Source organism: Barbatula barbatula (genome assembly GCF_947034865.1).
Source record: "Barbatula barbatula genome assembly, chromosome: 1".
Lineage (NCBI taxonomy): Eukaryota > Metazoa > Chordata > Actinopteri > Cypriniformes > Nemacheilidae > Barbatula > Barbatula barbatula.
The window spans coordinates 21,922,398-21,950,359 of NC_136766.1; the positions used below are offsets into that span (position 1 = coordinate 21,922,398).

General features: G+C 39.1%; 1 protein-coding gene across 4 annotated transcripts in view; it reads right to left on the reverse strand.

Annotated features, from left to right (window-relative positions):
• Nucleotides 1-27,962, reverse strand: part of plekha7b (pleckstrin homology domain containing, family A member 7b) — a 97,220-nt gene that overhangs the window by 25,201 nt on the left and 44,057 nt on the right. For 3 of the 4 annotated variants that reach the window (XM_079453912.1, XM_079453914.1, XM_079453911.1), the window contains 15 exons: nt 27,770-27,853; nt 19,575-19,686; nt 17,193-17,297; nt 16,583-16,655; nt 16,109-16,209; nt 10,044-10,219; nt 8,191-8,628; nt 7,063-7,576; nt 5,210-5,293; nt 4,869-4,994; nt 3,155-3,208; nt 1,722-1,790; nt 865-945; nt 303-452; nt 116-217 (listed from right to left, as the gene is read on the reverse strand). In XM_079453912.1, coding sequence (XP_079310038.1) covers nt 116-217; nt 303-452; nt 865-945; nt 1,722-1,790; nt 3,155-3,208; nt 4,869-4,994; nt 5,210-5,293; nt 7,063-7,576; nt 8,191-8,628; nt 10,044-10,219; nt 16,109-16,209; nt 16,583-16,655; nt 17,193-17,297; nt 19,575-19,686; nt 27,770-27,853 — 2,269 coding nt within the window. The remainder of the gene's footprint in view (nt 1-115; nt 218-302; nt 453-864; nt 946-1,721; nt 1,791-3,154; nt 3,209-4,868; nt 4,995-5,209; nt 5,294-7,062; nt 7,577-8,190; nt 8,629-10,043; nt 10,220-16,108; nt 16,210-16,582; nt 16,656-17,192; nt 17,298-19,574; nt 19,687-27,769; nt 27,854-27,962) is intronic. The other variant, XM_079453913.1, reaches the window with a different exon arrangement.

The following is a 27,962-nucleotide window of genomic DNA, read 5'->3' on the forward strand; positions in this document are numbered from 1 at the left end:
CTTTTGTGGTGTCGTGTCGCATTGGTCGTGTCCAGTGTAGATACGGTGTAAGTTTAAAAATCTAATTCAAGCTTACAATTATTGTTTTCCCTGATATCTCCTCCGGCACACTGACCTGAGACACTGCATTGTGGCTCATCTGTTCTTGAAGAGCTGATCGCAATCTATCAACATCTCTTTCCAACTGGCTGTACTCTGCCCAAGCGTTCTCCATCTCCTATTTCACACACAGTCGATGCGCAATATTAGAAGCACATTGATTTTGAGTGGGATTTGCTTTGAGTGTGGTTTAATGTCTTCACCGTGGACACCTGTGAGATGTCCGCTCTGATGTGCACCACGTCCTCCTGCAGTAGCTTTTGTTGGTAGGCGATCTTCTCTGCATGGGCGGGCTGGTCAAGATACTGCTCCATCTGCTGATGGGAAACGTCCAGAACTGACTCTAGTTTGTCCTAGATAGGGTGAGAATGAGAGAAAGTTAAAGATAAGAAACAAAGAATTATGGACCAACATCAACTTTAAAACGCGAGTTACAAACATTATAATTGATTTATTCTTAATAATATATTGTTATAATAATTTTCTCATTATCATTTTATTATTAATAATATGTTGTTATAATTTTTCATATTACCATTTTATTTGCTTCGTTTTTATGATTAAAGCAAGTGGAAAGACAAACTTTCATTATAATGTTTATTGTATCACTATTTATGCATTTGTTATTAAAATTGAATTTGAGGAGTTTTCCTGATGTACTTTCCTTGCAGTTTTTGCCTTTTGAAGCACACTGAGGGAATGAAGGTATGTAAAAGTTATAATAAGGTTTTTGGTTTAGTTTTGTTGCTTAGTTATGTTTCAAACCTTGTCCTCTTTAAGTGTGCGTATTCTGGCCTCTAGCTCTTGAAGGATCTTGTCCTGCTCACATAACCTGCTCAGCTTTACCTAAGAAGACAGAGTTCATGAGAATGAGCCGAATCCAGCATCCAGTACACAAACATATCAAACAGAGATCCGATGGAATACATTTTTCATCTATTCCATATTCAACACTCCCTTCTATTGAAGATATTCATTAGCATAAACTTTATGCACCCAAGACGATTTTGGTGTCATTATCTGCAGAAACAAACAGCATTTTCTCTGTGAAAAATGGGTTAGTGCACGTGCTTGTGCGAGAGAGACAGAAGCTGGAGGAGCTTTGTGTGCCGTCTTTCTCGCTGCCTGTTTATTCTACACTGTTTATCTTTTCTTCCAATTAATTATTAAGCTGTTATTATTTTACAGACACATATTGTTATTTTAACAGCTTTAAATATTCATGGCATAGATAAATCCACCAACAAAATTCTTATAAATTGTTAAACTGAAACAATGTTAATGATGAAAAGCCAGGACTTCCAGATTATTAACCTCCAATCAAATGGAAAGCAGAGAGAGCACTGGAATACAAAAATCTAACAAGAAAATTTACAAGCCAAAGTAGAAAACTCCCATCGCATGCATTTTTCTCTTTAAGCTGAGCCTTGAATATAAAAAGTGCCTTTGTCAATATTTGCTTTCCTAACATTGAGCGTGTACCAGGCAGGCTGTTTGTTTCACTCTGAAGCCCATGTTTACTCGCACGTGTTCAGTAACTGCTTTTTGTGCAAAACAAACATAAGTGGAGAGAAAAGAATAAAAAATTGGAGATGAGAGGAGAGAGAGATGATGGAACTTACGTCTATGTCACTTTCAGCTATTTTAACAGGCCGAGGCGGTCGATCTCTAAATGAATCGCGTCCGGTCACCTGTTAAATTGAACAGGTGCAAAGCTCACATACTTTCAAAAACATCAAGACTCTAAAATGTCTTACAACATCTTACACAGTCAAAAAACTCAAGCAAACAAACTGCATAAAAAAAGACAGTTAGAATACACGTGATATCTCAAGATGAAACAAGAAAAGACAACCAAACACTGGTTTTTGAAAGCGCTGAGATATGTTTATCATCTTGGGTATGTGGGAATAGCCGCAATGATCCGCCCAAAGTGCCACTGGTTCTTTGGAAAAGTATCAATACTTTTTGTGAACTTAATGTGAACCATGTGGGAGTCTGCAGCCCAATTATAAACTATCATTTAATGATAAACCAAGGTAAGATTACTTTAAAAGTAAGAGTAGCCGTCTTTAAACCAGACCCTCAGAATAAGGCATAATGTCTTCATGGAAATAATAAGCACAGACTACTCATAATAATCACAATTACAATGCAATTTCTATGACAATTCCTCATCAGAGAAGTATTTATATTTTCCCAAAGAGCGACCCTTGGGCGTCCTTAAAAAAAAAAGCTTTTGAAAGAAACAATTATCTTGTCACAATACCACATGCATGTGGGTATGACTGCCAGTCAAGAACTTCACGCAACAGAAATTATCCGGCAGGGGTTACATCACTGCAGCAGGTGAAGGCATGAACCGCTCACGTTTAATGTGCACAGTGAACGCACATCTTACATTCAAACAAAAGCAACACCCACAAGAAGACACTGTGTACCGAATAGACGAGGGGTTCGATACTTTTGATCTGTTTGAAATGAAGATAAAAGAGGGTTTCTGTAAACAGCGGGTACAAATCTAGATGCATTGTATGTTTGAAATATTAAAATGCGAAACAACTGATGCCCTCCATGTCAAGCAGGATCATTGTGACAAAATTAGACAAAAGCTGTAAGTTCTACTGATGCCAGAGGAAATACAATTGCGTAAACTAGCTTTATCCGATTTAAGTGTTCTTCGGTTCCCTCCACGAATGGCATTCAGCAGAACTGTGCAGCAGAGTACAAGAAAAAAATGTGTCCTTTGGTTCAAAACATTTATTTTCATCAACAAACTGAAACTAAATCACTAGTCATCCGTGCATTCACAAAGACCTTCCATCTTTTATTGCTAAACTACAGCATTAAATCTGCATTTTAGCAGTAAAAGCTTGAAAATCACACATTGCTTTCAGTGAAAATCGACTGATGTAAATTTATGTAATCATTAGTATCTCATTCTACATGTCATTCAGGGTAAGAAAGCAACGCAGCTGTTACAGCGAGAGGAAGAAAAAAGACTTAGAGAAAAGAGGAGGAGGAGGAAGGAGAAGGCAGATCCATTAGAGCGCACCTTCAGGTCTAGATACTCCAGGTCCTTCTTCAGCTGCAGGTAAGTGTCATCTGCCTTCAAGTGGAACATGAAGAAAGAAGTCACATGACGTGTGAAACTGACACTGATTTGCATTTACACTCGTTTAACTGTCAATCTCAGTGCTGATATGTGAAAGTGCATCAGTGTTATGTCCTTATGTGCGAGTGACAGGTCTTCAAACATTCACTACTCTGGGTTATTATACAAATAATAGAAAAAGTTAACGTTTTTACAGTTTTAGCTGACAAAAAATTACTGAGACAAGCATTGAATGCCCTTCGACAACCTTAATATGATTTGAGACTGATGCATCCTGGTGTGTACGATTTCTTTAACTGAAAAGATTGTGATTTGTTTCTCGATTCTGGGGGCCTTTTCACATCCATCATTTTATTAAAAAAAGGATGATTTGATAATCATTTTAAAAGAATTTAAGGCGGGGTGTCCGATTTCTGAATCACGCTTGTTTAGACAAAGTCATGCCGATTACCAAAACAACCTTTAAGCCCTTCGGCAGTAAGGTTCAGAGTGCACAGGATGGACATTAGTCGACAAAAGCGAAAGATGTGGGTAGGAGTGTGTTTGTTTTGGTGATTTGAATATCAACGACGGCTTAGAGAAATCGGACAACACGCCTTTATATAAACTGAACTTGATGACGTAAAAAGACAACTCATCATATGGGGTGACCAATAATGACAATTAATAATAATCAAAAAATAAAATATCTCATTTCTGGGGCTGAAATATGAATCACCGATACGGTACGCAGAAGGGAATGGTATTTAAAAAATGCAGTTGTAAGTGATTTTCAGGACAAAAGTCTAAAATTATACTCAAAGAAATGCAAGTACTTTGTTTCTAAACACTTTAAATACCAAGAATTTCTACTAAATGTAAGGGAAATTAATTAATTATTAGATAAATCTTAATCGCAGGCAACACATCACATTTTAAGGCTCCGGACAATTCATCTAGTTGAAAAAAAACTACAGTCAACTAAACAAGTGTGACCATTCATTTCATGAATTCCATATAAAGCTGTTAATAGCTGGTTTCTGGGCATAGTTAGAATATTGCTAAATACTATAATTTGTTGGATAACAAATGATTGTTAAAAATGGTGTTAAAATTATTGTTATAGAACATTTTGAAGGTGTTTTTCAGTTCGCATTGTTTATTGCATCGCTCTTTGTGTGAATAGGCCTAAAGTAAATTGCCTATACTATGTTTTGGCGCCTTTCACATTTGTTTCAAACTGTACACTTTAAACTGTAAATGAATCAACAAAATTAGCTTTTCATGGCAACATTCGATCATGTGAACGCAGGCAAGTCAACAAGCAACATGCTATTACCAATCAGAGAGGCAAAATAGTGATACCAAAATACAAGAGAGAAGAAGAAAATACATAAAAGTCCAAAGAACACAATGCAGAGGAACACATCTTCAAAAACACAAAAAAAAAACTGGCTGTTATGTTAGATTTCGCAGCCCAAGCTGTAAAACACGTTCTACTGCGGACTCCATGCTAATGGAGAGCTTGCACCAAACCAACACGATACCAACTACTGTAGTACCAACAGCGCACGACTGTACGGATGAGCACAGTATGAGGGTTAAGGAGAGCGGGGCATGATATGCTCAGATGAGAGGCTGAGGTTGGGTTGCGGGGGAGTCGTGACCCTCTGACCTGCAAACTGGGGCCTGAGAGGCCGTTGTGCTGGTTCTGCAGGTGTGTGAACGTGTCGCTGCGCACGCTGGCCATCTTGGCCCGGTGTCTCCTCAGCTGGATGAGGAGCAGGGTCAACTCCTCCGGCTGCAGAACAGCAGGGAGACGGGAGAGAAAGCACTTCAGTTCAGGAAGTGACCAGCAGGGTGGCGCTAAGCTGTTGTGAAATGTGGCCACTTGGAGGTGACCCGTAACTGACGAGTTATGATGACACTGTCCCAAAGCTATAAAGCTGACATATTCTGTTCTCCTGTTTTCCTTGTTTAGTAGCTTATCTGAAAATGTCTCTATTTAAGACTTACCGTTTTGCCGTGCAGACTGGGCGCACTGACCGTGTGCGTGATGTAGCCCATTGTTGGCATGGATCTCCTCTCCATCTGTGACGTCTGTGAAGATATATAAAATACAATTTAAAAACATTATTGATTTACAAAGTATGTACACTTTCGAAGCCACATAAAAGTCAGATTCAAAGTCAAGCAAATAAAACTAGTGCTCAGCAGAGCATATTTTTACTCAGTCGTCTGTTTTCACCAAGAAAGTGTGCATTTGATTCGAAACGCCATGGGGTTTCGAGGACTTGACAGTTTTGCTTAACATACAAAATTCTTCGTCTATGCCCACCACTGCACCTCAAAAGGACAGAAACAACGAGAGATTTAATTAACTACACATAAATTATCTTCAATCTGCTTTCTTAAAATAACATTTGTTTGCTAGCAGCGGAGTAACACTCTATACTCGGCTTGCAACGCTAATCCTGCGGCACTGCATTTTTGCTGCACACTAGATTTTTCACTAAACACAAGATCAGAAGAAGGAATCTGCTGGTGAGACTGTTAACTGGGTACTTTGCTTAGCCTTTGGCTAATCGTACCAGTTTAACACTGTCTGGTTATTATAAATGAAACAGTTCGGTGAAACAAGCTCATACACAGAGCAGCTGCACTACAAAAGGTTCCTCACATTTTGGGTTCCCAAAGACCTTACAGTCAACTTTCCGAACTGTTCACAGTCTAAAGCAGGGGTTTTCAAACTTTACGCTGCGAGGGACCCCCAAATCTGATATATACTGTATATTTTGTGATGACCCCCTTCCTAAAATACATATTCATCTACTGTATATATATATATATATATATTAAGACCAGTAAAAATTCAATATAAATATAAAAAACTATGAAAAGTTTGCAGGTAACTAGAAAGGAAGAAGAGATAAACACTTAGATATACAAATAGACAATAGACTTTTAAAGTTTTTGCTTTGTCTTTTTATGCTCCCTGCATCCCTGCTTGAACCCTTTTCACCTTAAAGAACATTTTGTGACACAGAATTATCCTTTGAATGTTAAAGGTTCTTTATGGAACCATTGAGTCAAAAATGATTCTTCTATGGCATTGTGTAGCACCATTCATTTTTAGAAGTTTGTGATGGTGGACATCACAAGTCGAGCATCAATGTGACATGCTTACACGTATCTACTTCAAATAAGATACTTTTCCATATACTATTACAATTAATATGCAAGTGGTATCATGATTGATATTAATTACAGTATAAATCTGCATCAATGCAGGACAATTTAAATCAACTTAATTAAAAACGGTGACCAGCTACTGGCATCCAAAATAGTCCTGTCACATAAATCGTAAATGTATTTTATATAAACGCATCTGTAATTATGCATCCTTTGTGGTATGGCTGCACATTGATTGAAGTGTTTTTTTCTTTCTAACTGGTTTTTGACAGCTTCTGTGAATCTCTCTGTTGAAGGCACATAATTAGTGAGTTCACACGAGTCCCGACGTATGCGGAGCAGAAATGGTAGTGACAGTGTGTTAACTTGTAAGAGACGCGAGGGCTTCCGCGACTGCGTGCGAACGTGCCGCTCAAACCGCTGCTCTCATGTGGGGGGTGTAGCCAGCAGATGCGACAATTTGTCACACAGAGATCTTAAGGAACATAAAAACAAAAACGCTCTCTTATTAAACACACCCTTTGCACCTGCGAGTCCGGCCCTGTGTGGAGACTCCCCAAAGTCCAAATCAAAAGTTAAGAAATGGGAAACAGGAGGTGGGATACTTCTCACACTCAGTGTCACATCCTCAGTGTGGTCAAAGCTCTAGATTTTGAGTACTTCTCCACACTCCCTACCTTTGAAATCTGGGAACATATTCCTCTGGGAGAACCCAAACTGGGCGTATCCATGGTGGCGAAGTCATCCAGCGGGCGTACCGTCACCCTTCCGGAAGGAGTGTGAGGCCTGCGTGGGGACAGGGATTTGGAGGGATGCCCGGATGGAGCTAAGTCACACGGAGATGGCGGCACAGACATGGACCTTGGCATCTCCAGAGTGACCCTGAAGGCGGCCGTGTCCATGTAGTCGGGCCCGGTATAGATGGGAGCGGTCGGGCTACCGTGGCGGAACTGTTGGCGCTGTTGCCACTCATAGAGCTGCCACACCATGCCCTCTTTAGTGGCCAGTCGCTCATCTGTGGACATTCGGAAGTGACTGAGGCGGTCGTGGGCGTACTTGTAGTCGCTGGGCAGGTTGCGGGCCACTGGGGGTGAACTGCTTGCAGAGTGGTGGCGCGCGGTCTTTGGCAACGATTGGTACGTCTCCATCATGGCGGCCTTAGGCTGGAGGGGAGGGGTCCGGTGGGATAGGCTGTAATTGTTCATTTTTAAAGTTTAGTACTGTCAATTTTCATTACATGCTGGGTATGCACAATTAAACTGTAAAGATTACAGTAGATATCACAGTAAATATCTTTACATATTTTAAGTTTAGAGGGATAGTCCCCCATTGACTACCATAGTAGGAAAAATTACTTTATGATTTTTTTGTTCTGTTGAATATAAAAGAAGACATTTTGAAGAATGTAGGACAGCAAACAGTTATGGGGCACTTTTGTATTTCTTCCTACTATGGAAGGCAATTGGGGCAAAATCTGTCTTGGCATTCTTCCAAATATCTGTCTCTGTGTTCATCAGAACAAAGAAATGTATACAGATTTGGAACAACTCGAAGGATTGTAAATGATGACTGAATTTTTGGGTAAAGTATCCCTTTAACTCAAGGCATTATGTTTGTGTTACAGCCACTAGAGGGAGCGCCATATTAAGGAAAAACTACATGTGAATTGTAACCTTTACAATGAGACAACTTTAGTTCTTCGTGTTACATAATTTAATAAGAGTATTCCAAGCAATATGTGTGGTTTCTAAGCATTTGCACAGTTTAATATTTTATCTCATTATTATATCTACAACTAAACTGACCTTTTAGGCTCTCCTTTCTGCACCTTCATCCAGTGCTCGACCTGAGCCAATGCTGTTTTCCTTTGAACTGTTTTCTCTGTATCCGTGCGGGGGATGAGACCCCTCTTATACACAACATTCCCGTTCTGATCCGGGGGCATCGATGAGGACACCCCGTTCCTGTGTGTGGGTGCTATGGACCGCAGGCGAGAATGGGCACCTGTCTGGGAAAGCCCCTCTATCTCCATATCTCCAGAGGAGATGATTTTAACAGGATCGTCTGGCACTTCCTTGCTGTAAACATAACACTCCTCCTTGTCTCGCTCCAGCCTCAGCTCTGTAACCTCCCCGCGCGCTGCCTGCTGGAGGCCCTCGGCCAGGGAGGAGCTTTTGAGGCTGGTGTTGAAGTGGTTGGTCTGTGTGACCACATGTTCAGGATTTGAGATTCTTTCTGTCTCTCTGTGAAGGCAAAAATAGTTTTTAATAAAGTATTTCAAAGGGTTATGCCATTGTACTATAAAACATCCTGAAAGTTCCCGATTTCTTATGATGTCATAGTGCGACGAATGACCACTTCTGCAAAAGTTCGATGACTGCTTCTACATCATTGCTCTTTAGCTCCGCTCAATTTCAATCATTTTAAAGTTCACCCAAAAACACAAATGATTCCATCATTTACTAACCTTCTTGACATTTTAAACATGTTTGACTTCCTCTCTTCTGCAAAAAAAATATTTTGAATAATAGGTTTTCGTTTACCAGCATTCTTCAAAAACATATCTTCTTTTCTTCAAAAGATTTTTCCTTTTGGGGTGAACTATCCCTTTAACTTGGTTAACTTAAACTTGTCTTGTTAACGAATTACTTTTGTAACCGTAATTCAACTGCAAGAGGTCAAACAGGTAGACTTTATATAGTTTCTCTTTAAAATAATTAGAAAATTACATCATGTGACTGACAGAAACGTCATGTTAGCTTTTATCATATCATTTGCATAACCTTTTTACATTTACAAGCAAGGCTCTCTAAATAATGTGCTTGGAATTCATGAGCTTCTCACAAAATGCTTGTAACAATGTCTTCACAGGTAATGTCATGGTTAAATCACTTGATGGCGCTATTGTATTTTGTTTAAAACTAAAAGACAAAGCCAAGACACATTGCAGATGATCAACTTTACTAAAAATGACATTTTACCCTTTCCCACACTGAACACTTATCTCAGACTGGTATCAGATCATTTTTTTGTCAATCTTTAGTAATCCTCCACATGCCTGTGTACAAGCATTACCCATTAAGTACCAACACATACAATCCTACAGTCAGCACAACCAACCAACCATAAACAGCACTACAAACCACCTTCTGCATTTTTATGTACACCATAAAGCCCAGGAATATTTAAAGCCCTGGGGAAAAAGCCTATATGTGCACTCATGGACGTGATGAGAGCAGGGGCAATGCACTAACGTCACACCCCAGGATGAGTGCTCGGTTCTGGGCCCGCGGCCCACAGTCAGCTGGCTGCAGCGTGCCGCAGTGATGCTCCTCCCTGGGCTGCAGTGTCAAAATCTACACACCTCTGCAGCAGTGAGTGAGTTAAGCACAATGCTTTACTGTCTAACTTCTGATCTGTAGATTGACATTTAAATCTTACAATTTTATAAAAGAGCAAACATCAGGTCTGAGGACAGCGTTACCAGTTAATAAAGCTCCAATGCATGCAAATAAATTGTGATACTTACTTTTCCTTTGTGAGAGGGTGAAATGTATCAGCCTATGATTTTATCGGTTAATATTATTTTTCCCCTCCCTAATGACCACATCAACTGAAATGAAAATCTTCTGAGGTAAAGCAGGAGGAGTGAACTGACCTCTTCACGCCATGACTCTGCATCAGTGCCGCTTGGTTCATGGCCCGGATCCATCCATTCATATCCTCCTGCGTGTCCGCGCTGAAAAAGTAGGTCCTCATGCCACAGTGCTCGGCCTGCGAGCCAACCAGAGAATTCTTATTGTAAATGTACGAGCGCATTCCAGTGTGGCAGGCCTGAGACAGAGAGATAAAAGAAAGAGAGAGAGAGCATAGGGAAGCATCAGCTGTGACCGAAACCACCTGGGCACAGCCGGGCTGCACGTTTATGTGAGGCCCCCTGACCGGGTGGACCCAGTATTGCTTTGACAGCAAGACTGCCATTGTAGCAAGCTCAGGAGTCATGCTCAACAAAGCTGTTTGAACTGTGGACCAGAAGTAACATTGTGTGAGTCTATATTCATTGTCATTGTTACAAATAATTACTATGCCATCTATCAAATGATCTGCGTCAAAAGTGTCACAGTGTTTGATTTTGTATAGCAGTCTGAGTAAAAGGGTGTCAGAAAAAGGGTGTCAACCTTCAGTAAACAGCAAAATAACAATATAAACGTCAAACAAACAAACTAAATAAACTCAGAGGAGAAAAGTACAAATAAATATTATTAATATTATGGCTGTCAAACCATTAATCCTGATTATTGCATTCAGAATAAAAGCTTGTGTTTACATAATATACTGTCTGTGTACTGTGCATATTCATTTTGTATTAATAAACACATACAGGGAAATGTCAACATGTATTTATTTACATTTACTAATAATTTAAAGGACAAATAAATAATTATTAATTTTACATTTTTATATTTCATATGTTTCTTAAATATATGCATGTACAGTATGTGTATGTTTTTACAAATACAAAAATAAAAGGCACAGTACACAGACATTTACTGTATTATATAAACAAAAACTTTTATTCTGGATGCATTTAATTGTTTACATTTTACAATTACAGTATATTTATACAACAATATACAATACCATAGTAAATATTATAATATATTTATAGACGGTTTCAGCTGACAAGCACGCTTGGCCCGAAGTTAAATTCCATCCTTAACCACACACACACCATGTTTTATGAGGACTCACAATAGACATGATTACTGTTATACTGTGAAAACTCTTTGACGTCTATATCCTAAACCTAACCTGTACAAAAATATCGCATTTTTACATTTCCCCCCAAAAAATCTAATGAATTATAAGTTGTTTAAATTGCATGCTTTACTCACACACACACGCTTTTCATGGTGGGGACTATCCATTTACTTCTGTTGTTTATTAACAATGTTGTTACAATAATGATGTATTTATGTCCTAACCTATCCGACAGAAAACGTTTTGCAGCTTTAGATATTCATTAAAACATTGTTTAGAATGTTGTCTATTCGTTGGTCCACTATATCTTAGTGATGACATTTGGTCCCCATTATGTAAAAAAGAAAAATATATATATACTGTACACACACACACACACACACACACTCCAACAACAAAGCTGTTAATTAGCCTCTTACCCCTCTGGTCCGGTCGTCTGTTTAATGCCAGTGTTAACAGCCCCCCAGCTAAACTAGCTCCATGCACCTTCTGTTTTCCTAAAGCTGCTACTGCCAAAATGCAACTGTTGAACTAATCTCTCAGACAGAGCACAGCCACCACTCACCAGAACAAACATAACCCAGCTCAGCGCTTCTGCCAGGCCCTCCCAGACCCATTCAAACAGACAGCAGACTTTCAGCCCCACCTCTACCAGACAGCCCACTCTCACAAGCACACACACACATACAGCCTCCACCTGGAAACACTGCCAGACTCAATGGAAAGAAAATACTGGAGCATCTGGGCTACATAGCTGTCATCTCTTAATTCACAATTCAACAGTTACGTCTATGCTCGCGGCACATCTCTTCTGCTTCCCCAGGAGTCTATTTTGCCACCTGTCACAGACAGACTAAAGGCTATTGCAGCTTCTTCAATATTCGATTTCTGCTCCTGAAATCTTTGTGGTACTTTACTTTGTTTTCAGAATTTAACACTAGACAGCTTTCAACATAATGGTCTTTTCACTCGACATGCGATTGATGAAATTTCCTGATGTTGTACAACTTTGTTTATCAAAGACAAGTTGTAGCAAAATATCTTCGTTTGTGTTCCACAAACCTGTATACTGTACATTGCCACTTCAGATGTTGCACTACCTTTGAGGAGTAAAGAAGGTTTCAGAAATGTTATATTGAATATTATTTAGGTGATTAGGTAGAAACAAGGAAAACATGGTCATTGAAACAGAGTATACTGTAGCAGTACCCGTCAAAGTCATGGCTAAACAAAAGCAGCCTGTTTTGTGCTGTACCAAGGCTGTCTGTCTGAGGACACTAGTGATATCTGTCAGGTAGTGTGACGGCCTGTATGCTATTTCATCAAATGTAACACAATAATAAAGCGTGTTTCTCTATCGCACAAGACAATGAACAAAATACATCACTGTGAAAGAAGGCAATGCGGAAAAAAGGCATATCTTGTTGCAAACATCAATCACGTTGTCATCACATGACAAACAATGGTAAATAGAGAAATAAAAAATGCGTGAGCAAAGGAGTTTGAATGAATTTTAGTACTCATACATCAAATACAGAAGGAATGCTTCCTGCTCTTTAACAGTTACTGACATCAGATCAGACATCAAGATCTGGGCTGAGTATTACACATACATAACACTGAAATAAAGTAAATAATCCAAGAAGTTTCAATCCAAAACACTTGGCCAAACACCAAATAAATGAAGACAACAGTGCATTAATACCAATAAAAATCTTAAAATAATTTATATAAATACACATACATTTCACAACAGATGACGTTTACGTTGTTGACATGGATGATGAAAATGTAAAAGCGACTGAACAGCCAATGAGAATGAAGGAGGGTGGGTATGGCCAAACACTGGTGTGCAAAACTAACTAGTGACGATAGTAATGCGTGTGAAGAGAAACCCAGCAATGCCAGTCTCCATAGATACTTACAGCAATAGTACAGTATTAGATTCACACACTGAACAGGACATATCAGCATATCAATTATTCAAATGAGGTAGATGAACATAAAGACTGGAATGTCAAGCTGGCATTGCCTGTTCCTATGGAGGCGAAGTCAGTGGCATGCATCCTGAACCACATCAATGCACATTGAGTATGTGCATTTTTCATCCGGCTGGAAAAATGCCATACACAGGAATGGCGATGAGTGGAAATCCGCTGATAATAATGAATGGATATTAAAATACCTATTCATGCAAGAGCCTGACTCAGGAGACGGCCTTCCACCAGATGCACCCGACTCAGCTCCCATAATGCACCAGGTCGCAAGAAGAGGCAAAAGACCGGTAGGAATGAGAGAATCAAAGTGAGTGAGCAAAAAACGGTGAGAGGTGAATCACAGAAAACTGTTAACCGAAACTAGGAGGTGTGTCAAAAGTCCCAGTTCTGAAATATTGTCAGATACAGGAAGCTGGGCGAGCTTTAACAGCTATTAGTTTATGGGGCAGCAAAGCTAAGCCGAATTACACCGCTGGGAGAGTACAGACAACACTCCAGAGGACAGGAAAAGATTATTAGTAAACATCAAAAATGACTCTATAACAGCAAAGCAAGATTATTATTTTTCCAACATTACATGAATTCAAATATAGTCATTATTTCCACTGGCCACCTTTTCTTATCTCAAATGATCACAGACATTTAAAACCACTCTTCAATATTAAAACAGAAATCCCACAGGCATAGAGAGAAATTAATCCACTGCTAACATAACTAAGGAGCCAGTTACAGTAAAAAAATTACACAAGTAGCATTCCTCAAGGTCTAATTCAAATGAAAATAAAGCAGCCAGATGTTCAAATAGCGCTGGCTAGATGGAGATCTCCTTAATAAACAAATTGCTAATGCGGCAGGGAGAGTGAACACCGCCCTCACCTTGCGCTGGTCTATTACAGTCTGTTGGGCAAGTAACAGGATATTAGAAATACACTAGATGTATGATTAATCTGCCTGCTGGCACAACAGTCAAACAAACTGAAAATGGCTCGGGTAATGGAGTTTGAGGAATGCGCAGTGTACCCATAGGGAAGAATGCCGGTGGAAGAAATTAATGAGCGGCAGTGATGGGATAAAACATTCCTGGAATATTGTTCTTCAGAAGAGATGCTTTGCGTCAGGAGAAGACCTTGGTGAATAACGTATAAAATACTGTTATATTTTTTCCAACTTCATGCCCAGAGGTGTAAATCATGATTGATTTTCCAGCGTGGTCGGTGTAATATAAATGGGTTTAGCCTTCTGGGAGATTCTGTTTTTAAACATTATTTCACTGGCTGCCAGACCACAGCAAAAGGTATCTGTGGTTCAATGAAAGCTTGTTATCAATAGGACCCACTAAGAGACGGGATAATGACTTTCCCAAGTCTGCTCTGTGAAAGAGGAGAGCATTGTGGAAAAGTAGTTGAAAGAGTGTCATGGTGAACAGTCATATCAGTGATGATAACATCACGCTGACAGACGTACTGTATGTAGGGAGGCGGTAGTGGGTTGTCACTATTTAAAATGTAGAAAAAACACTAAATCTGAACATTGATCTAAATTTAGTAATACATTATACCGACTGCAGCAAACTGTGAGAACCACTCAAGTATAGGACAGGAATCTCGGGATAGTAAGAGAAATGAGAAACGCATACTGTAACTGACAGTCGTTTTACACACACATACAGCTCAAAGCACAGTGACAATACACAACCGAACGCTCCACATTACAACTATAAACCACAAGAGGCTCTGATATTACTAAGTTTGTAAACATTTCTTGTTAGACATAACATCAAGCTTGTTGCTTTAATAAAAATGTGGCAACCATACTATAATAAAATACTAAGACCAAAATGTTAAACCAAAGTTTTATAATATACATTGAGGCCAAAGTGATGTTCGATTGGAAATATGCGACCTGCCTAAAGTATCAATCTCTGACGTGTCATTACTCATGACAATATCCATATTTACACAGAATGATCATTACATTATGTTAATGATTTTATGTTAAACAGTAAATGACAAAGAATTGTAGATTAAGCTTGGTTTTCACAGGCAGGGTCATGTATTTGTATAATATTTGCTTTTAATGCCCCTTCAGGTTATAATTAAACGATCAAAATACGAGGTGTATGGTACAAAAGGCAAAAAACACTAAACTTTGAAGGTATTTGTAAGACAAAATGAAGTGTTAAAACAGACAAACCACAGTGGATCAGGAAATAGGGGTTTATTTTGATATACAAATCATCAAGCATAATTTGACTATCGACTTCAGTTTTATCTCTGAGCCTCCTTTGTGATAATGTTTTGTAGCCATTCTAATAGGCTACATCTTTATAAACATTGAATATGTTATCATGTAATTGTTTGCCAAGCCTCCTTAAATTCTTCTCAAAGCCAAACTCTAGTTTATACTCCAAACACACCCATGCAACATGCAAACATTTGAAAGCGTCTTTAATAAATCATTTGAATAAAGAGTGAAAACTTTTTGCCAACAAGCATTCCGTCAAATAAGTAATAATTGTCGTGTAGCATTTTGCTAGAACCAATTCTATGGGCCTTTATCACAACATATGTTATTTGTTATTTTTTAATTGAAACAAACATTCTCTGTTGTTGTTTCTTCCCCCACAAAAATATAAGATCTTATACAGTACTTGAAAACAATGCTATCGATTCAATATCAAGTGTAGTTTAGGTTTTAGTTCCCTTAGTTTGGAGTCCCTTATGGTTGTGAGAGTCCTCTTTGAGGCAGACAAGTTCTGTGTGGTCTTAGCAGTCAAATAACTGCCACATCCATCAGTCAATCCTAACTGCTGTTCTCACACTACCGCTGATAAAAACAAACCATGTGACACAGACTTCCCGAGGACATTGTGTAATGTATCCAATGAAGCCAGTGAAGGTGAGTCCACACACTGGAACTGATTAGAGTGCTGTTTTAGTGTTCAGTGTGGCCGTAACGCTCTTACCTTGAAGGCATACTTGCGGCTGATGTGGTCCTCGGGTCCCACGGGTGAAATGACATAGCTGGGCAGAGGAATGCTTCCAAGAACTGTCTCTTCTCGACTGTCTGCAGAGAAGATGATTAAGCTCATATTATTATCAAGAGCGAAGCAGAGATGTTTAAAAAGTGTTACTTTACAATTGTACTAAAGCTTATCTTATATTGCGACAATGTTTAAACAGCCACAGAGGATAGAATGTAGGGATACTTTACTTCGTTCTTCAAAATAAAAAGGTCAAGTGTATCATTTCAACACTAAATTATTAAAACAACATTATCTGATTGGTGCAAGCAATAGAAAAGATGGAAATTAGAAATTTGTGGTTAGCTAATAAATGATGTGTACTTTCAAAATAATGTGTTACAGAAATGGAAAGATTTCCTTTAGCTTGTGACTTCTTTAGTATATTACAGTATTAAACACTGATGAGTGACTCACCTTTATAATAGAACAAGCAGTAATCCGACAACACAAACCACTTGCGCTTCCATAGTCTCATGCCAGAGCTGTCCTAAAGATGGAAGAATCATATAATATTTGCTTTATTTCACATACATAATCTTCTGTTGAAACTGATGTGTGTGAGCTATTTCTCTCTTCTGCTCCCCGAACTCTTTGTAAGTCGCTTTGGATAAAAGCGTCTGCTAAAGGACTAAATGTAAATGTAAATGTCTTGGGTGAGCGCACACTCTATTTTGGCAGTGGGATTCCTCAGGGTGCAACATGCAACACTGCATAAACGTTTGATTCTTATACGCTCCGCACTAATAATAATAATAATTATTATTATTTATAATTTGAACTGTCATGACAGATTTGGAACATCCTAATAGATTATCAGTTAAGGTAAAAGCTGTATGTTACATCCCTGATCTGATTTACATGATATTTTCTGTAAAAAAAAACTCATGGAAAAGATTAACAAGCGGATTTAATACAGAAGCAATCGTGGAAAAAATATGTTTATTTAAAAGCTTATTTAGGATCAAATTAACCACAAAATATTCAGTCCTGACAACAACACATTGAGACTCTGTACTAACCGTACCTGTTTGTAGAGCCATCCTCTCACCACCACCGGCACGTTTGGGTTCCTTTTGATAGAATGATCACGCTTGCCAAAGCAATGCACCTTCCCACTGGCTTTCACACTCTGCAGTATACAACAAAATATAAAGAATTACACATTAGGAAAAAAAAAACATCTTGTACTCCAAAAGGAATATGCAGTTAGCTAATGGCACTCTGAACTGATTAATGCAAGCTAGATTTAAGAAAAGATATCTACATTTTTATTTGAATATGACACTTGAATATAAACGTATTTAGTTTCTTTTACTTTTTAAGCGACATTGACATTTTAAGTGAGACCTGTGTGGTCCAAATACGTTTTGAAGGGCTATTGTACGGGTAAGGAGAACAAAGTAATACATAAGACTTTAGAATGCCCACATTTGAGCTTTTAATGCTGAAAAATGATCACAACACACAAGCGGTTTATGGAATTGAATGATTTATGTGGATCCATGTAAAGTTCTGCACAATTGACTATTTGTCAACCAAATGTTTTCAGAGAGAATAATAGAGAATAGCTACGCTCAGTCTTGCATTTCTTCCATAAAAACAAAACTACAAATTCTCCATGAGACACACCTTTTAAATCACAGAAATTGTTCAAGCAACATTAAAACTAGAATACTTAATAGGTCATGAATCACAGGGCCCTGAGCACAAAGTATTGTTGCCTATGTGTTCTATCAGAACAAAAGAAAAAACATGTCTAATATTTGTAAACCAAAAGAAAAACACAACGCTCTTAATATGCCTTTTAAAAAAAGAGCAAATATTGCAATGATTGATGCCCACAGGGAGAGGGGTGTGTGTGTGCAGATACAGGCCTCTGGGATTGATCGATTTGTTTGTGAAAGCTCATACGATGCTGACGTGGTGCTGTCAGAATCTACCCAACAGTGACGCAGCCAATGTCTGTCAAGCCAAGCCATTAAAACTTCATCTCTATAAACCAGACTTCTGTCTCACCATTCCCCTTTCCAGAGGAGAGCAAAGATGCATTGCTCTGACTGCACTGACATGAGATGAATGATACCAGTCTCAGCCAGAACTCAAGTGCCACTACAGATGAGTGACATCACATATCACAAATTCCAGGAGGTGTGCATGTGGATTAGTCAAAGTGGGAACGGGGCTTGTGAATGTGACCTTGGGACTCGACCTGACCTGACCCAAGCAGTACTGTTAACTTTTCATTTACAATTAAGATGTTTGCATTCTTTTTATAGACTCGTTTTATTAATTACAAACACAAACTTGACACAAATCCAAAGCTACAAACATAAAATAAATGACCCATTTGACAGTGTTTTCAGGCTTCCATCTACAGTAGTGATACAGAACACTGCTACCTAAGAAAGGAAGGGATCCAGTTAACCAGTTACTTATACAGCTGGAGCAACACACAGCCTCAGATAAAATTTGCGGTAAAAAGCGAGAGGTATTATTTGAGTTCCTCTACAGAGGTTCTACTGTACCTCTGACCACTGCCCGACACAGCTGAACTACACAGATTGAATCTAGTTTCTCTTGAACTAAGAAAAACAGTAACCTATAACACCATACGTTTGGGCCATTTATCACAATCAAAGGCAGTGCAAAAAGCCAATTTATTCTCCCCCATTACATTTTAAGAACGTTATAAGATACTCCTCCCCACCGCACACACTAAAATAAGCGGGTTTCCATCACTCTGGTTTTATTTGCATTTTGATGGAAGCTTTAAATTTCGAATTAAAAACCTTTGAGGTGCATTTTCGTTTTTTGCGAAAACAGGTTCATGAGAACAATGGAAGATGTAAACGCATTTGCCTAATAAATGACTCCAAACTGCACGGTGTAACCTGACTGAGTACTGATCTTGTTTCACAGCATCAGAAATATTGTTATGGTCATTCTTAAATGCCTGAGAAAAGTTATCAAAGTATTTCTGTAATTGCCTCTTAGAACTGTCACTACTGTGTTTCCCAAAACAGCAGGCATCCACAAAAGCACCGCATTTATTGTGTTTTGTAATCGTCTGCTTGCGCAAGTATTACTATATTTGAAAATGATTATATTCAGTGGCTTCTCTTACGTTTCTTACTGATATTTAGTGACAGTTTATTAGGAAGTGACCGTTGAATAGTTGGATGGAAATGGTGCTTATCCGCAAATGCTCTATGCGATATTCCAATTATGCACATAAGCAAAATTCGCAACTTTGGATGGAAACCCTGCTAATGACACTGGGAATTTTATGGTTCCCTTGACAACCATCCAACTTGGCACTTTTAGAGTACCGGAAAATATCTCCTGCTTAGTTTTTATACAGAATCAGCACCTAAGCTGGACATAAAAGATAAGCATGACATCTCACCCTGGATCCTGAGGTTGCATCTGCAGGGGACAAGGAGATGGCGACAGATGACTCGCTGACCATGCTGGAAGGCCTCTGCTCTGGTGGTGGCTTGGACATGCGTAAATTTGCCCTTCAAGAATCAGACAGAAAGGCATGATCTTTAACCATGTGCTTTAACAATTTCACCAACAAGAGATGCACATGAGAGGAATATACTCATGGGGATACTCCTTGTTTGATGTGTTCAAGTAAGACTTTGTCAAAGATGTTCCCTTGAGGCAAGAGAAGTAAACCGATAAAATAACCTTCCAGCAAGCGAGACCTGGGAATGATGTCAATTTTCAATTCAGTAAAACCGTTTTTTCTGTATCATATAAAAGTTTAGGGTCACTTAAGGGAAATGTTTCCTTTCTTGACCTTCTTCACCAATGTTTTTTATGATCGATGTTTTTTTAAATGAATGACTTTGACTATAATAAACAAAAAGCAGCCAATGAAAGTCCAGGATATAGAAGGAAACTCAATATTGTTGAGACCTGGTTGATAAAATGTCAACAAGAATCTTTGGCAATAGGGGACTATACTGAGAAAACTCAAATATATTTTTGATTTATAGTCAGTAATAACAATATCATATTTATATAAAATACATTTTTTGTCACAACATAAATGAGTGAGTGTATGACCCAAAACTTTGTACTTACAAAGACAATCTATCCGTACAGCATACACTTTTTTTACACACTAAATAAGTGAGAAGTCAACAGTAAAGCAATGGAAAATCAATGCAGGGCCATTATGATACTGTCCCTCACAGAAGCTTTATTCACATACATTCAGCTATACACCAAACTACATTCTTCATCTATTAGCAGCATTATATTCTTAAAAAAAGGATACTTCACCCAAACTTCAGTTATCATTTCCTATTGTAGATATTTTGAAGAAATCTATTCTATTGTATGGACACAAAACCAATGCCCAATGAATGGGTACCACCGTGCAAAGGAAAGATAGTCGCACAGGTTTGTTAGCTTAGTAAATGATGACAGAATTATCATTTTTGGTTGAACTATCCCTGTAAGGTAGAATTATTATGAACTATAACACAGCCTCTTCTGGATTTGTAAAGGCATTCCCTTATTTAGCCCAGTTGGCTATGAAAACTCTGCCATAAGGATGCACTGCAGGCACCGCACTTGCTAACAGTTTCACAGAAAAGACAGCAAGAGTGTAAACACTCAGGAATTCCATCTTACTCGCAACTTTGGTAAACAGTAGTTTAAAAAACAAATGATTAACCAAATGTTTGCTATATTCCACAGCCGTGGTCGCTGTGAGACACGTGCCTTGATGCCAGGCCGCTCCCTCAAAGTATGCGGGCCCATTTTTCTTTCCTAATAAGGAGAAATGCATAAAAGCTCCACTGAGATTCAGGAAATGCTAATGTAACATTCAACGTAAGTCAGCAGAGAGAAGGTTAGAAGAGCGGAGAGATGAGAGAGAATGAGTGAAGCAGAGAACAGAATGTACACTTTAAAAACTGTTTTGTCAGGTAAGGTGGAATATGTGCTTTAAAATGTGCTTTACATCTACAGTAAATGAACCAGTTTTATTCAGTTGTTGTGAGTCATTTTTAGGGGTTTAAATCAAATAGAAATAAATTCTTCTTGTTATTTAGTGTAGAATGAAACAAACTGTCAAGAGTGTCGCTGCTCAGCTGCATACAGTACAGCCTTCACTCAAACTCAAACCACTGTCAAGCTCAGGAACAGTTGGGAAGGGAATAAGCAACAGTGAAACCAAGAGAGCTGCATGGCTCTATCAAACATCTGTCTCAGTCCATAAGCACATTTAATAATCTGCTTTAAAGAAATCACAAGGCACTTTGGACTGGTACCCACAGATTGATTAAGTTTTCATTTGTTGGCTACCCAGCTGCCTCTTGCAATGTGTAAAACAAATTTGTTATTGCAGAAACCATGTATATCCAGAGTCCATATTGTACAAACCATAAAGAAATGATTGAGGCAGATGGCACACCCATGAATCGCCCACAGTGCAATAACTGACAGTCTCATGTACTTTGCACAAAAAATAATGGGCTGCCATCTGATTGGCTGTGCATACGCAAAAGTTCAGCCTTGACCACTTGCTGTTTTGAACGAAAGCCAATAGTCTAAAATATTGCTTCAATACCAATATATTGATGCATCTCTAATTTAAATCATCAACTTCATACAGTACATCACAGAAATCTGATCTTGATAGACATTTTCTTTTACAGTTTTCACCATGTTCCAGCTTCCAGATAATTACAGTATATGTGCCTGTGTAGCACACTTGATAAACCCATGTCGCTTTTACTTTTATATAATCCCTAATAAACATAATCTCTTATAAACATGCTTTCCAGTCAATCCAGTTATGATCTAATCCAGTATGCAAAGAACATAATAAGAACATAAACATTTCCAGCATGTAAAATCGAACACAGTGTTTTTATGACATCACAACAGTTTGTTTCTGTAGCTTTTGACTGACGTTATAATGAATGTGTTGTAACGTTAATACAAATGCTGATGGCAGAATGAATCTGTACCATTACGGAAAAAACAAACCAACGGAACAAGGTCAATAACCCCTAAAACAAAAACATCTTGATTATGCTGCTAAAACTCACCAAAGCACGCAGATTTCCCAGCCTCGTGTCAGGCTGACTCTACTGTTTTCATCAGAGCTTACAGTAAAGCACAACTCAGCCCAGAACTGGGAAACTACAGAGGGATTGCAATGGGAGGACCTGTGGACTGGAACCCTCTCATTTTTAACCTCCAGACTAGCTCTTGTCCAACACGTTTGAAGTATGTTTGCACCCCGGGACTTACTAGTGTTTTATCTAGCCTTTCACATTATTTACCTGCACTGTCTTTTGAACGAATAGGCTCAGAGGACCTGTATTTTATGATGGAGAGATGAGAGAGGTCCCAGCCTAGGGCCAGTTATAGGGCCTCATAAAAATGGCCAAACTCTGTTCCCAAAGGCACAGAGCTCCATCATGGGGGAGCTGCAGACCCACTAACCTAGTTTTAATATATTACAAAGCAGTATAGAACGTGCTCCATTAAATCTGTTGTAACAGCTCTTTATATATTGGCCTATATATTATAAATATAGCACTTTGCTTATTATAAGTAACTTGGATCTCTGCAACACTCGGTTTTGGTTTATCACACAATCCAGCTGTCTCATATTTCTCAATAATCCAGCATTAAGAATGTTTATCCGACTAGCAGCGCTATTTAAAGGTCCAGTGTGTCATTTTTTTAGAGGATCTACTAACAGAAACGCAATGTAATACACATAACATTGTGTTCAGAGGTGTATAAAGATCTTACATAATGAGGCGTTGTTTTTCAACTTAGAATAAGGTATTTCTGTCTACATACAACGCGGGTCCCCTAAAATTGGATTGGCCATGTTATTTCTACACTATTTTCCATAATAAAATAGTAACTTATAAAATATTCCATAGCTAAGAAATATATTGTGTCTAATTTCTTGCTTATGTGGCAAGTATAACAAACCTGCTCATCTGCCGGCCATGCCCCGCACCTGCTCCAGAGTTCAATCCCAGTTTCACCTGCTCCATCCCCGGACCTTAAATGGCATGAACTTCATTTCCTATCATCTCCACTTTAATTACACACCTGCACCTGAGACACTAACTGCACTTGCACCTCCAGCTCATTTTCTTGGACTCCATACAGTATATACTCTGTGTTGTTCTATGTACGAGGTCAGGTCTAGTTGTCGTTTTGTTTGTCGCTAGTTCATACCATTGTGGATGATCTCTTCTGTGCATGTAATATTACCCGTGGATGTTTGTGAGAGCCTGAGCCCACAGCGACATCAGACGACTGAGCCTGTTATTGCCCTGGAGCCTCGAGACGCATCTGACCAGGGTCCACCCAGCTCTTCCAAGTCCCTGCCGGTCCCGCCCAGCTCCTCCATGTCCCCGCTGGTCCCGCCCAGCGCTCACTCAGCAACCAACACCCTTTCATCAGTCTCAAGTAGCTACCGCCCTCCCCTCCTCTGCCTCCTTTGCCTTTGTTAGTCAGTTCATCAGCCCTGAATCTGTTGGCACCCGGAAACCCATCAGCTCACCCTCTGCATGCCAGTATTTTCTACTTGGTCAGGCTTCCCTTCAGCTCCATCTCCATCCCCAGTCGCTCTGGCTCCACAGCAGTCTTCAGTGTACAAGGCCTTTCGGTGTCGCCTAGGTTCTTGGCCTGCGTGGCTCGACCTGGATTCCACCCTCATCGACTCGTTGCATGTCCCCTGGGTTTCGTTCATTAGGTATCCACCATGTCTCCTCCCTCCCTCGACTCCGCCCTGGGACCTCCTCCTGCCTGGTCTCTGGGTAATTATCCTGCTCCTCCTGCTCTGGAATCATCCCTGGATCACCCCTCTAACTTCACTACACCAGCCATATGGACTACCCCGACCACCTTCCATTTGCCAAACCCTCGTTTGTACAGTCAGCGGGATGTTATCACAAAAAATAACCCTTCAGTTAAATATATAAGACCACTCTGCTCTATGTTGGGGTTTACTAGGGTTTATTTGGTGATAACAACCAGCCGACTAAACATTATCCTCTATGAACATGATGCGTGTCATATTGCTTTCAATGGTATTTCTAATTATAAAATATTGGTGCAAGCGGTGTTGTCGCTCTTTCTTTCTGTCTGCCCAGAATAGCTGAATCTATATTCCATGTACAATCAAATTTTTACAAATGAATGAATTTCAGTATGTATTTTACTCTTACAAACATCTAATAATACTTAATTTGATATACTTTAAAATGGTAGAATATTACTGACTTTACTACAGTGTTGCCGACAAGTACTGTGTGAGAGTTAGCCTTCTGCAGATGAATGATTCAGATAGAAAGCCAGTGAGTTTTTACGGTGGACACTGCACCATACCACAGTGTTGTTTAGACGATCTCATTATTCCAGTGCATTGTGCTCAGATTAATCATTCAGATCAATAGTACTGCACTACCAAGGGACCACAACACTTGTATCGCTGCAAAACTCCTTCCGACATTACAACTAATGGGATCACAGCACCTAGTTAGGCTCCTCCCTCTGAAGAAGGTGCAGTATGCAGCAATTTTGGGAATATTGAGAAGGACTGGAACATATGTGGGTGTGTCAATGTCAGCAGACTGCAGTATGTTAAATCCTCCCTCTCCAAAAATCTGGATCTGGACCCTGCAAACTGGAAATCCACACCCTGGCTGCCATGGCAACCTGTAGCAATGTTCTGTTTGACGAATGAATGATGCTGATATTACTGACATCATGACATTCCACAAAGCTCTTCCACAGATCAGCACTTACAGTATCACATGTGTTAGGCTGAGGTTAGTTTTCCATTTAACTACGCTAAAGGAAAAAGCAAAGCGGATTGACAGAGAGGCTTTAGATGAGGCCGGACATGTGCTTTAAATTGGTTTGAGCATCAAGTAGTGGTGAATATTCCAATTATGTTCCGTAACTTCTTTGTCACTCTCCTCTATAAACCACAGGCATACTTCAGACATCACAGGCCATCAAAAGACTCATTATCAACACAGCTGCAAGTGACACACTTCCTCTTCTGTTAGTGACTTTAATCTTATCCCACACATTTAGCCTTCATGATTCTGATCTGTAGGCCACTCAAGCCGGTAAGCCAATAACTAGATCCCCCCTGAAACGCAATGACATGTTTGGCCTCTCCTAAAGGTGGTTAATCTAAGCCTGAACTTGGCACAGAGCCTCCACACACTGTGACCCTAATGAGAAGCATCAATCAACCCCGCCAGCGACATTTACTCGCCTGTCATCTGCATGAGAAATGATCTTGACGGCCATGCGCAATATTCCTACGTGAGCTCAACATTCTAAATCCATGAATCCACCTCTATGTGGAACTGTAACTGTAGAGGGGAAGTAGAAGCAGGTGGCTGAAATTTGTAATCGTTTCCACCTAGTTTGCTTGATCAGGCAACAGAGCATTGATAATAAAACGGCAAACCAACAACATGTTCCTTCCTTGTATATGTTATTTAGGAAAAGAGCAAGATCTGTCTCAGCAGGGGATGTAAATGTGAGCCCTCTTAACCCTCACAGCATGGATAATGTAGAAGTCCTAGCTCAGCTCCATGACATATGGTCAAACATAGAAATTAATGGAGAGGAGGAGGTTTAGTATTATTAATATGATTGATATGCGTGAATCTCAATGACAAACTACAATACAATACAAGGCTACTTAAATACTCTGATAAGTCCAAGAAGACAAGAAATAAACATGTATACAGTTTGCACTTTAGAAACGAATTATGTCAAATTGATCATTATCAAGTCATCACCACACTCACAAATAAAAGGTGAAAAAGAATAAAAACATTAAAGTTCACGTAATTTCACGTAACACTTCTGATTCCTGAATAATTCCCATTAAAGTGACAGTTCACACAAAAATACAAATAATATCATAATTTACTGACCCTCTTATAATTTCTAATCTGTATGACTTTCTTTCTTCCACAGAACACAAAATAAGATATTCTGAAGGATGTTGCTGGCCCACATTCTTTGCATTGGTATGGTGTCCATACAATGTAGGTCAATGGGGGCCAGTGCTATTCAGTTACCAACTTTCATCAAAATATCATCTTGTGAGTTCTGCAGAAGAAAAATCATTGAGGTTTGAAATGAGAAGAGTAAACGATGACCGAATTTCCATCTTTGGGTGAAATATCACTTTAACACTGTTAGCATTAATATTATTAACATGAATATTCAGTTTGTTTTGAACTGAAGCATGGTGAAAACTCTGAATGACTCAGTGAGCCATCAGATTGATTAAAATTTGTAACTTGTGAATTTAAGATTGATTCGTGAATATTTTGGCTGACATATTAAGAATTGGCTTATTAAAGTAGCTTGATGCAACTAGTGAGGATAGCGCAATTCAAATATAATGTAATGTCTATTTATTATTGCATATTCCCAATTGAGACATTGGTACTTTCTGTACATGATGTGACTGTAGATTCAATAGCAGCACTACACTGCTGATGTATAACAGTGCAGAAAACAGTATTTCAGTGAGGTGTTTTATCTGCATGTCTCCAAACAGGCACAGAAAGAACCAGTACTATTCCAACACTATTGAAAAAGGGAACTATTTCTCAAATGCCAAGCCAATGTGCAGCAGGGGAGAAATTTCTATCTGGGTAGGATTCCAAAATAATGGATGGACCCATAAGCAAATATAAATCAAAGCACCATTCACAGAATTTCTTATTTTGCAACACTAACCTCTCCCTAGAAGCACACATACATTGCAAGATGTCAATTTGGCATCCCATGGTTATCTGGAAGACGTTTCAGAGTTGTAACGCATCTGCATTATGTCTAAAATGTTCCCTGTTGGATGTCAAAACTGAACATCAGTTCAAGAAGTATTGGATGTTTGTACAAAGTAGATGCTTAAAACAACTTTTACTGATGCTTCTGAGACAGATATCTGCTTTCTGAGCTATGATTGGTTGGGCGTGAGCACCGGCAACAATTATGCACCCACTTTGCAGTCAAGATATGGCCCAGATTACAAGACTTCACTTCCATAAACTTAAAAATTGTGCTTGTAAACTATAAAATGGCCACCTCACCATAAAATGTTATAACATTAGTGACCATTATAATCAGCATCATTATCACGTACTGGACATTTCCAGCTAATGTACAGATTCCAGCGCTGGGATATGATTGCAGTGGCTCATGGATCATTGCTATACTTTACATCCCATTACCGTCACATCTTTAAAAGTACAATTCAAAACTCATGACCCAATTAAAGAGGGCAATAAATAAATACATATTCATGCAAGTGGACTTGTGACGCGGTGCGCAATGGAAGTTGGGTGATTTCCACTTCCGGCGAAGTGATGTATCGATTCTCCCTGATTCCCTAAACCGTTTCGCAGTCCGCTTCGAACTGAACACTGTTTGCTCCCTTCGGTTTGAAATCTCACTTAAGATGGCGGAACACCCTGTGACGTCCACTTTGCAGTCCACTTACGGCCAAATGGAACGCAGGAAATATTTGAAAGTCAAAAGGAAGAACAGGAAGTATTTAACACTTACTGGTCCTGTAAAATGTAGTCAGTGTTTTCTGAGGAGATCTGTCCTGTCACAGGATGCCTGAACGTCGTCGTCCTCTGGTTGTGGCTACATGCAAAAAGAAGAAAGAGTAGAGAAAAGAGAAAGAGAAAAAAAAGAGCAATGAATTATTAATCATGTTAAGTTTGGCGTTTCTCACCCGGACTGTGGATACCAT